This window comes from Podarcis pityusensis, assembly GCF_964106645.2.
Source record: "Podarcis pityusensis genome assembly, chromosome: 1".
NCBI lineage: Eukaryota > Metazoa > Chordata > Lepidosauria > Squamata > Lacertidae > Podarcis > Podarcis pityusensis.
This window is the reverse complement of record NC_138028.1, coordinates 93,682,562-93,694,973: the sequence shown is the minus strand read 5'-3', so window position 1 is coordinate 93,694,973 and position 12,412 is coordinate 93,682,562. Positions and strand designations below refer to the sequence as shown.

The window sequence follows — 12,412 nt, the reverse complement described above, 5'->3', positions numbered from 1 at the left end:
ATATCATTTTTAAAATACTCTTTAGTTTTTACAAGATGACATAACAGAGAAGGGAAGAAATATGACTCTATTGATTGATAAGTGCTGCTGAACTCTATTCCTTCCAAAAACCGAGCCAAAATCTATTTCCAGGAAATCCTTTTTTCACACACACACACACACACACACACTTGCCATTTGCTCAGGGACACTTACTACTGCTGCACTTAATGGACTATAATAAAATAAACTGCTTCCTATTAGCAAAGAGGATCTTGTCATCAGCTGTGTAATGCCATTTTATTATAGCTCATGAAGCATCTAAAGGAAGCAATACTTGAAATGGTTAAGGCTGGAGTATGATAATGCATTTGTCCCTGAATATCCAAATGCCTTTCTGCAAAGAAACTACAACAAAGTACTGTTTTCTTGTGCACCATGCTCTCCTACAGTAAATCCCCATCTCTGTCATCCATTGCTGGATTCCAACAATTCCCTTAATTTACCACCTTCCCTTTCTGGTGATCCTTTGCTTTCATTGGTATTCTGGCTTAAAAGTGGAAATCTACAATAAATAGAGGTAAAAGATTAGTTTGTAGGAGTTTAGAGGAAGATAGCATCACAAATTGTGAGCTACTGTTGCCCTGGTAAATTGCCAGAACATGCCCTTCTGATAACCTTTGTCTGAAGGATGCTTCCATAACTGTTAAACTTATGGGAAGAATAAGGAACCAGGAAGAAAGAATCTTTAATAAAGACTGAAAATCTGAAAACCTACTGTAAACAACTGAAAACATTAGCAGGGTTAATGTAAAATGAGCAGTAAAGAAAACTCCATTATTGGCTGTCACCAATGGAAGCGAAAGCCTTGAGAAAGGTCAATATGGAGGTCAAATGGCCGAAATATTGGGAAATTTTGGAACAAGACGGAGATAGACTGAAATTGCAGAGTTTCGAAAAATTAAAAAACAAAGTGCGAGACTGGCTTCATTATTTTCAGATAATGGAGGCATTTAAATTGGATAAGAAAATTGGCTTCCAGGTGGAAAGATCCAAATTAGAAACAGAACTGTTAGAACCCAAAACTAAGAATTTGTCAAGAATGTATAACTTGCTGCTGAAATGGAATACTCAGGATGAAACGGTAAAATCGGCTATGATTAAATGGGCACAAGATGTTGGACATAACATTATGTTTGCTGACTGGGAACAGTTGTGGACCACAGGTATGAAATTTACGGCATGTAATGCCTTAAGAGAGAATATTATGAAAATGATATACAGGTGGTACATAACCCCAGTCAAGCTTGCAAAAATTTATCATCTGCCCGATAACAAATGTTGGAAATGTAAGGAAATTGAAGGTACATTTTTCCACCTTTGGTGGACGTGCCCAAAGATCAAGGCTTTCTGGGAAATGATATATAATGAATTAAAAAAGGTATTTAAATATACCTTCCCTAAGAAACCAGAGGCCTTTCTCCTGGGCATAGTCGGCCAAATGGTGTTAAAAAAGGATAGAACTTTCTTTATGTATGCAACAACAGCAGCAAGAATACTCATCGCAAAGTATTGGAAGACACAAGAACTTCCCACGCTGGAGGAATGGCAGATGAAATTAATGGACTATATGGAACTGGCGGAAATGACTGGTAGAATCCGTGACCAGGGAGAAGAGTTGGTGGAGGAAGATTGGAAGAAATTCAAAGACTATCTTCAGAAACATTGCAAAATTAAAGAATGTTAGAGTGATGTTGGACTGAATATAAGCGGTTTCCAGCTGTACAGGTTAAAGTAAATGATAGACTAAGATTAAAGATTAGGTTTAAAGATGTTTAAGGAAATGGAAACTTGACAATTAAGAGGTAAAATTTCAATGTTATATTACATTAAGATCAAAGATTAGGTTTAAAGAAGCTGAAGTTATATATTATATTAAAATTAAAGATTGGGATTTAAAAAGTGGAAAAGAAATTGCTGGACAAACAATTTGGATTGGAATACAAAAGAGGGAGGCATGAGGAAGTCCAGAAAATAAGTAAATTTAAAAATGGAAATGGAAAAGAGATATTGTTTTTAATTGTTATGGTTGTTTGTTTGTTTGTTTTTTATTGTTGATTCTTGTTCTTTGTGCTTTTTTTATTTTCTTTCTGGGATTTGTATTGTGTATTTGTGCATCTTTTTTATGCTTTTCTTTGTTTTTGTTTGTTGTTTAATTTTTGATTGAAACTTTAATAAAAATTATTTTAAAAAAAAGAAAAAGAAAACTCCATTATTGTGGAAATGCAGAGATAAAACGAAAGGGAGCACAGATGGGGTGAGGGTGTTACCGGAAAAATCCGAGGGCTCCCTTGGACAAAAAGTAAAGACACCAACCAGAGTAAATTGGAGCAAATCAGCAGCCTGTAGGCTTGGCCTTTATTGAACTGTTGCAACAGGGTGCTTCCCTCACTTGCAGGAGAGAGGAAAGACACAGAAAAATGGTGTGCAAGACCTTATAAAAACTTTTGAAATTCCCATCCTGTAGGTCAAGCCCACCCCCAGAAACATCATGCATACATTACAGAAAGGAGGGGTTGAGGGAGGAGTTGTGGTGGTAAACCTGAGTGTCCTGTCACCTGGCTGGTTCCCTTCTCCCCCTCCCCATGAGTCATTTTCTGAAGACAAAAGGTAGTCGCAGTTTCCTGCCCCCTGAGGGAAGATCTGATCATTGTCCTTTGTTCCAGTCCATGCTGAATCTACTCCCATATGGAAGATCTTTGTAATCTTGATTGTCTTCTGTCTAGGACCATCAGGGTTGGCATAGCAACTGGGCAGGGCTCCTGTGGATGTGCTGGGATGTTCAAGGGATTATGGCTGGCCTGTATCAAACCTTCCCCATTTTGTAGTCCTTCCTTCATGGAGTAAAATAAAAGTGGAACAGTGCAAATCCGATGTATGGTTGATTTTCTATGAATTTATAACAGAAGCGTAGCGTATGTAGTGTGTGAGTGTGAGTGAAGTTTGTACAAACTGAATGATGGGGGGGGGGTTTCCTGCTACAAGGGGAAGTCAACTTGATGTTATTTTGGGTTTTGTATGTTTTGTTGGAAAATGATAAATAAATTTATATTTAAAAAATCCTAAAAAGGGATGCTCCTATAAACTTACAAAAATAAAATAAAAATCTAGTGACAATTCTTCCCTAGATTCTTGAAGCATTCTCTTCTTTAGCCTCCCAAATAAGGTCTCAGAAGAGGCTGTGAAAGCTTTGAAAACACAAATGGGGCCAGAAGATCTTGATGATCAGCAGTTTGGTGGGATGCACCACTCCTTGCTAAAGTACTCTAAGCACTTTGGCTTCCCCTGCATGCAGCTTATATTGTCCAGACATCTTTAGCCAACTTAATCTATTCAATTCCATTTCCACTCCTTCCAATTCCATTTTCCCCTCTTCAATGTAAGCAGCCTGCCTACAGGCGTGTTGTGTTTAATTTCCTTGTGTGTCACATACAGCAGAGGTCTGTCTTACCTTTTCCTGGCCAGCCCTGATGGGAAATACTGTATCTTGTGGATGTCAACTGCTGGTGTTCCCTTTCTTGTTTCATTCTAGGGATTCACTTCAGGATTTCCCTCTCAATTGAGACTGGCTGACAGCCACACCATTTTGCCGATGGCCTCCTCCCTTCTCCCCGATGGCTCAGGGCAGGCTTGGAAGTGGCAGGCGGGTGGCGTTGCCCCACGCTGCTTCGGGGGGAGTCACGCTGCTTTGCCGGCGGTGTAAGGTCACAAATATAAGCCACACTTTAACTATTCACTGTCAGAATTTGGAAAAAAGTGCAGCTTATATTTGGGCCAATACGGTACATTATATTATCTTGCCCTTCTTTCACAGAGGTGAGGATCCCCTCTCCTAATGCTTTCCCTCACAACAGCTCTGGGAGTTAACAGCAGCTGGAGGGAATGTGACTGACCCAGGCTGCAGAAATCTGAACCAGGGTTTCCCCCAGTCATGGTTCAACACAAAGGCAGAGGATTGTTGAGACGCTATTCTTCATGCCATAAAATTCCATTTTATGAAATATTTTGAGTTGTGTTAGTGCATGATTCCCTATACTTACTGCCATGAATGATTATTTATCCTCCTTATTTATATTTAGCAAATAGATGGGGGAAAGAACATCTGAGAATAAACATGCTTCTTATGGTCTGGATCATATGCTAAGTACCAGCCATGCTAACAGTAGTGGTGAGCTGGTTGCTCACTGCCACATAAGTTTTCTTAGTTCAGATGCATTGAGATAATGATATTGACATGGGATTGCTGTGGAATAACTGAGAAATTCCTCCCACAAGAAAAGAAAAGAAAAACCAGGATGCATGCCAACATTAAGTATTTCCAGAAGGTCTGCAGACAGTATGTAGGCTGATAAATATTTTCTGTCCTTAGTGTGCTTATTCCAGTAGAGTATGAGGCATCCACCCTGCCCTTCCTTCCCTTTAACTCCCACCACTACACAAACTTATTAGCATTTCTTGAATATTTCCAATACCTTTCCTTGTTTTGAAAAACTATGCTGGCTGTGGGTTGCACCACCACAATATCTGATACAGTTTAATGCTATGCTTTTTCTTATGATTAAATAACCCTATCTTACTTTGCTGTCCAACAGAGACACAATCAAGAACTGCAGTTATCTGTCCTTCTCTCAGGTAAGGAATTAATCTGAATAGCAAAGCCTGAGACTATCTTTCCTCAGATCCCAATGTGAGTTAATCAGGCCATCACTGTGGTGGGGGATGCACACTACGTGAACCGCCTCCTATTGCTCAGCAATGAATGCAACACAGTTGACCTAATTGAATCATGGTATTTAGACTTCAACCACAAGAAGATTGCAATTTCTCTCTATGGATTAATTTCATTTGCACCTGTGGAATCCTAGAGGCCCTGAGTTTTTTCTTCTCTGCATGCTGGAAGAAAAAAAAAAAACAAAACCAAGCTAAACAAACCAAGTTTTTCTATGGAAGTTGGATGACAGAAACTCCTAGTATGATTGCTACCTCCCAGTCCCCTGATTTCTACCAAATGTGTGTGCTGCTCAGCAGATTATGACTTTGTAGACTGACTGGTTCTATCCTGAACTGAAAACCTCATGTCATTTTTTCCTTACTGGTTTCTAGTTGCAAGCCTGAAAGAAACCAAAATCCAATTGACTACCACCATCTATGTAAGGTTAATAATCTCTAAGAAATAGAAAACTGAAGCCTGGTTTGTGAAACCACAGTATCCGCCTAACCAATTAGGAAATCTCTTTAGCCAGGGGAGGAGAGCACTTGAGTTTATCCCTTGTTCCTGCTACAATAAATCATACTTTTCTAGAGTGGCAGTAGTGCCATTGCTGTGCCTCAGTGGGCTTTTCTGGAACAATGCACATTCAGATCTGACTGCCTCTCAGAACCACCATCTCCTGTGCTTGGTGCTGGCCATTGGATTGAGGAAGAGAAAAAACAGCAGCAACCCGTCACCTATTGGAGCTGAGCAACCACTCCACTCCCAGCTCACTGCTGCACCATCAGCACCACCTGCTCAGAGCAGAAGGGACGTCTCTGGCAATTCATATTACATATTGACACCTAACTAATATATTGACCTCCCTGCCATCATGGCTAAAATACATTTTTAGATAATTATACTATCCATCACTTCATAGCTGGGGCTATACTTCTGTGAATAAGCTTCTGCCACAGCTAGCCTACTGCAGCTAGCATATACACCAGTTCCCTCAGCAGCTCACTTATTGCTTCCTTTCCTATATCTCCTTTTCTATCTTCTCACAAATAAACTCCTGACTAAAACTCCTGAGTTGGTTACCCCTTCTCAACACATCAACCAGTTCTGGTAGAAAGCCTGGTGGAAAGAAGCAAAGCTTAACTTGGGGTGCCTTACATCTACTTGTATATATCCAAAGCAGATCAGTTTTCTTCAGAACAGCCAGAGGTGAGTTATTCTTGGCTCTCGTACTGCTTGCTACTTCCAACAATTAGTTCAGTGATTTTGCTTTACAAGTCACATAAAATACATTTGCTAGCAACTTGAGGTTTATATCCCCGATTAATTCCTCATGTTGCTAATTGCAGAAGCATATATATTTGGCTACAATGTTGCCGTGTGATTTCACAGTAATATTCAAGAAGAAGAAGAAAACTACCCCTTACCTTTTCTGCATCTTGCTCAAAAAGTCGAAGTTGAAAACACTGGTCTAGTTTCAGTTTCCGGACATGCCACATCTGATGCAAGTGTTGCCGAGTTGAATGCAGCTTGTCCAAAAGGCTGGTGATCTTTGGCACAAGACTTTGGAAATCTGCACTGCCAGGAATGCAGTTCCTACCAGAAAAACCATCACTGCACCGTATGCATTGTAATAACCTCTGGCCCTCACGATCCAATTCTTCTACTGGAGCTTTAATTACTTTCTTCTTGAGCTGCGTGTGTTCATCTATTAGTCTTCTTGAGCCCTCCACATCCACTGGAAATTCCTTCCTAGCCAACATTTCCTGAAGGTCCTCTAGCCTGGATAACAAATGGATGGCACTGTTGAAAAACTCTTCCAATGAAACTCTCAACTCTATCCATTCATCATGATTGTAATCCAAGGATCCTTCAAATTCCTCTGTTAGTTGGGAGGGATCCACCAGTTTTGCTAGGCCTTCAACAGAGACCATGCTTGTCTAAGGGCATAAAAAAATATTGAAATGTGTTATCAGTGAAAGAATGAGAAATGTTGCAATACTGGGATCTAAACATTATAATTATCTAGCTATTTGTCATGGGAAGGTAGGTCGGAGGAGGGAAAGGACATTGACAGCCAGGACGGGTAAGAATTTCCCCCACCATCCACAACTCAGAGATGTCATGGCAGCATTTAGAGAATAACAACTGTAATAACACAACTGTAATTCCATTAATTCCCCACAGAATTCTTGCATAAACATTTTGCAATGCTTCCCGTGACAGTTCTATACAGCAAGTGTCTCTTACTTTCCATTTCACTGTTCGAGATCTTGAGGTATGTCTGGTTGAGGTAATCTACTGTTCAGTGTCGTTGCTGAGTATAAAGCATTAAGTACTCATGTGCAAAGACCATGAATATTTCACTTGTGGGTGGTAACATGCAGCTAATGTATCAAACTCTGCACAACATGATACTGGTTTATACAAAGATGAGCTTGCTGGGATTTTAGTTGAACTGCAGACATTCTTATGGAAGCATGCATTCAGAACACAAGATGTGATTTTGCTGAAGGAAGCCCACTGAGCTGGAATCTGAAGCCAGATTTCTCATATCCAACATCAATGTTCCAGCCAATGGCACCACACATCGGGTTTTTATGAAAAGGATACTGAGTTAATGGGCTTTTTTTAACTTATACATTTCACTGGGGGCGGGGAGCCTTTTAAAGAGCACCGGGGACTACATTTACTTCATAATCACTGCACAAACTTTAAGAACTTGTGCTTTTGTTTGATTCTACTTTCAGCAGCAAACCTTTCTTGAATCACTGGTTCTTTTTAATCTAAAGTGATCATTAGAAAGTTCTTTTTTTGGAAGGTGGGGAATAATGTTTCCACAACATATCCCTTCAAACTAAAGAGTGTATTTTGTATCACTGTAAATACAACTCTTCCCCATTGCCTTTAGCTATTCTGGCTTGAATGTTCTCCTAAGTGGATATGTGATATCACACCGGATTCTGCTATTTGAATTATACAGCCATTATATAGGTTTCAGGCGTGTGACTGGAAGCAGGTGCTCTACCCTGCCAAAATACACATCTCACTGCTCCTTATTTTCTTTCAGATTATTCCAACTGGCTTTTCCCACAGGCAGATCACACAGGCTTCCATATGGCTGCTATTTTTCAACCCTTTTTAAATATGATTAAGCCAAATTAATGTAAAAATTAAATGCCACTGAGGTATTTACAGAAGAACTTGCCATGGATAAAAAGAACTACCTATGAGTCATAATGAAAAAAAGTTAAACTATTACTTGATATAAAACTTACAATGTGCTTTCCAAGCTTTATCTTCTTCGTTCTATCAACAATCCTGGTATGTACTTATTATTCCCATTTAACAGATAAGTTAGGCCATGAGATAAGAATTTGTTGCATATGGCCACCCAGTAAGTTTATGGCTAAAGAAGTGTTTGCACTGAAGTTTGCCATGCTTTAGGTCTAGCACGATGCCCTGGGAGAAACTGACTATCACTCAATAAACAGTCTCACTGTAATTTATGTGGTCTTTGTTGGGTGAGGACACAAATGAATTTGTGGCAGTAAAAATTAACTTGGAATAAAAAAACAGGAAATCCTGGAATAGATGGTCATTTACATTATTAGTTTTGGAAATGAAGGTAAGGGCCTGGCCATGTATCCTAGAACACTGTTTGATGACTTTCCAGTTCTTTTGCAATGATTCTTGGACAGTGTGCAAATAGTTATCCCTACCCAAAATGCTACATTTAAAATAACTATACCTCACCATTCCTTCTAAACTCACTAAACAGTCATACCTCAGGTTACAGATGCTTCAGGTTGTGCACCGCACAGAACCCGGAAGTACTGGAACAGGTTACTTCTGGGTTTCAGCGCTTGCGCATGCACAGAAGTGCTACATCACACTTTGCGCATGCGCAGAAGCGGCTAATCGCAACCCACGGGTGCGCAGACGCAGCGCTGCAGGTTGTGAATGCTGTGGGTTGTGAACGTGCCTCCCGCACAGATCATGTTTGCAACCCGAGTGTCCACTGTACTGCACTTTAGCTCTAGGTTTTTTTAAAAGCCCCACAATTTAAAAATATTGTCTTTTGAAATTCCCATTTGTACAGTTTATTTCTCCCTGCTATCCACCAAAGCATACAGAATTGTGACATGTGCTTATTAAGTCTTCAGCCAACAAAAGTTCCAGAACTGGCAACCTGAGGCACATCTGGCAAGAACTCAGTCTGAGCACCATCGTTCTGATACAACTGGCACTGACGCTACTAAGCTTTCAGCAGCAGTCCTGGTTATTTTTCCAGGTTTTCGGTGAAATTTCATGTCAGTATTGGATTATTCTGCATTGTAATTTGGTTGCAGTTTGACCTGTCTTTTTCTCCTGTTGTTTTATGTACATGTATTTCTTTTTTAATTATTAGTAGGCATTGAATGACAATTTATAAAGAAGAACAGAGGCGTTTTTGGGTTTTTTAATCACCTAGCTCTTGCTACAGAAGTTAAAGCACTGCAGGGAGGCTACTTATGAAGGCCAGAACAGAATGTGCCACTTTGGGAGCCTTACTGTAGGCCTCTGATTCCAGTGCAATGAGAACATGGAATATATCAAAGCAAACTGTGCAGTTGGGGCATTTCCAAGAATTAGACTAGGTGATTCACTTCACATCACTACTTTAGAAAATAACAATTCCATCTCCCAACACTGATCGCAGATATTGCACTTTGTTAGAATTTTCAGGTCTGCACCACTGACCTTTACTGACATCCATTGCCAAATAAGGAGAAGATGTATTAGAGCAATTGGAAATAATACAATATATCTGTATAAGGTCATATTGTAGGATGCTTAAACTGATGTATATTATAATTTGATGCTTTTTAAAAGGTTGAAATCTTTAAAAGGAGGTAGGCTCTCTTGCCCCAAAAGGAGTCTCCCCTGCACCCACACCAATTCCAGCTTGTAAATATGGTGACTTTCACCTGGAGAGCAAAAGTTCAAACTTGATTGACAAACTAGTTGATAACTCTTAAGAATAAGATGTGATAGCTATAAATTTTAAACATTTCTTCTGTGCAGTGCAATACTAATTTTATATACATATTTTTTTTTGCAGCAGTCAATGGTGCTCTTAGGGCTGGGCTTTGGGCAGAGGTCTAGGGGCCCTATAACCCTTAACCTTAGGTGTGGGCAAAAAACACTTTGGCTCGCCACTCACTCACCAGCTCTGGATTGAGCCTATGCTGAATGCCTGGGGTGCTATCAGTGTCTCAGCAAAACTGTGCCTCTTTGATTTTAAAGTACAAGCAAAGAAGGAAAATGCACTTTAAAATCCAAGCCATGTAGCACTAAGGGAAAGCTTTGGGGAGAGACCATGATAAAAAAAAACACCCCGAAAAAACATAAGATGAGCACGGCTGTATCAAACAAAAGGCTCATCTAGTCCAACATTCTATTCTCACAGTGATCTTCAGGAAGCCAACAACAAGGACCTGGGCAACCACCATCCAGACAGATAGCTGGCATTTTGAACAAGGAAATGTGAGGAATTGGGAAGTGAACTACAGTGCATGATTAAGTAGCATAGTTCCCTTTCCACATTCTCTCAGGTCCACTTTCAACCTGTTGACTAAGTGAGGAAACAGACACCCTCACACCAGAGTCATGACATATTCATTTTCCACCTTAGTATCTAAGGTGAAGAAAGGTGAAGATATTATGAGATCACGGGGGTGTGACACTTCAACATGTACATAAGATAGTGACCCTGTTCAAACATCATGGTAAACCACTAAGGTATACATTTATTGGCTGTTTGTCTCCTTTCTGCTAGGATGAAGGAGAAACATATTATGCTAAGACCAGAGATCACAGCTTCTTTCACTTCCAACAGATCACCATCTGTAGCCGAGTTTTGTTCTTGGTTTAATGAGCATGGTTTCTTGAGAGTGAAATAAACTATGACGCCTAGTTTGGATGGAACCCTGAGCCAGGGTGGTGGCTTATTTTCTCCGCTGATTTAGAAGGAGGCAAACAGCTCAGAAAAGTGTGTCCATGGTAAATAATTAGCCATGGTGTACTCCACAACACAGGAACCAGGTCAATACTCCATTGTATTGTATTTACAATTATGGAGACAGTCAGATACAAATTAAGACAGTAGACCTTTAAAAACGCACCTCAAGCTTTTATGGTCTCTCATCTTGAACAGTAACCCTTTAAAGTTTTAAGGTGATGATTACATTTAGCATAAAATATGTCAATGCCGGTCAAAGATTCCCCACTTGGTTTTAAAATCCACTTCAAAAATATTCTTTCCTGTCACAATCGGCCTTTTCGGCACAAAGATGTGACAGGAGGCCTTTTTGTTTAAAGCACTCTGAAGATACATTTATTATTCAGATAGGTTCTCTCGGGAGAACTAGAGATGAATAGGAATACATTATCAAACTTCATCAGGAAGGGAGAAGGGATGTGCAAAGCAAGGTAACAGCCTATCAGCTGTCATATTTCTCTCTCTTAGATGCAACCAATCAAAATCACAGGCTGCTCATTCAATCTTTTCAGGAGAAAAGAAAAATAATTTGCAAAAGTACTCCTGAATTAATGACAAGGAGGTTTATTGGGTCATCCCTCTCGTTGACAGCAAGCTCCTGAATCTGCATTAGTCAATCAAGTGTCAGCTTTGCTCTTTTTAGCTTACCTACAACTTGTGACTGACTGTACCCACAAGGGAAAATACAAAAGTAAACCTTACTATTGTTGGGGTTGTTCAATTGTCAAAAAAGCCAACTAAGGAGCAGATTATTTGCAGGAGCAGCAACTATTGTAGCATGAACATCCTTCCCCTCTTAACTTAAGGGCATTATCTTTTTTAAAGTTAACACTGACTGTGAATTTTTCAATTAATTAATATAGACTGAATTGCCTAGATATATGTGATCTTTACTCAAATTGAAACTCTTCAGACATTACAGAAGACTCTCAATCTTACCTCAAAGATAAATTTGGAACTTCCAAAATTTGTCTTCTGCTTCTGCCAGAAGTTATCAGGCTTGATTATCAGGGCAACATGAATTTCTGCAGGGAAGGCCTCCTGAAGAGTCTTCAGTAGGGGCTTGATCAGGTCCCACTTAGATCCCCTCATATCAATGATGACAGTAAATCCTCGTTTGCAGACATCTTCACTGTAGGGATAAAACATGGGATAAATAATGTGCCTTCAGGAGCACAGGGTATATGACTCACAGAAATGTGAAGATGCAATCACACACAAGTGTCACGACACTGAGCCTGCTTCTTTTCTGATCCAGGTGTGTCAATCCAGGTGGTCCTCCTACTAAAGATCTCCACTTAGTGTTATCATATTATTTACTTGAGAATTTTGTTCCTTTCCTGAGTTGTTGCCATTATGTATGTTTCTTTGAGTGTGCAATCATTAACTTTCAAACGAACCCTGTGACATAGTTTGTTATCATTCCCAATATAAAGCATAGATTAACTGGTTTGTCCAAGATCACACAACAAATCCTTGACTCAGATAGCATTTGATCCTAATACTTTTTTCCAAAAAAGTCCATAAATATATGTTGAGTCTGGCTTGGCTCTGGCCTTTGGAAGGCCCCAGAGAAGCTGCCCTAGGTAGCCCACCCAGAGCCAACCTAACTCCTCCAC

At 39.8% G+C, this 12,412-nt stretch overlaps 1 protein-coding gene across 15 annotated transcripts in view; it reads right to left on the bottom strand.

The window, feature by feature from the left end:
- KALRN (kalirin RhoGEF kinase) overlaps positions 1–12,412 on the bottom strand; it is a 509,101-nt gene that overhangs the window by 259,516 nt on the left and 237,173 nt on the right. For all 15 annotated transcript variants that reach the window (XM_081004646.1, XM_081004656.1, XM_081004642.1 and 12 more), the window contains 2 exons: positions 11,733–11,925; positions 6,178–6,690 (listed from right to left, as the gene is read on the bottom strand). In XM_081004646.1, coding sequence (XP_080860772.1) covers positions 6,178–6,690; positions 11,733–11,925 — 706 coding nt within the window. The remainder of the gene's footprint in view (positions 1–6,177; positions 6,691–11,732; positions 11,926–12,412) is intronic.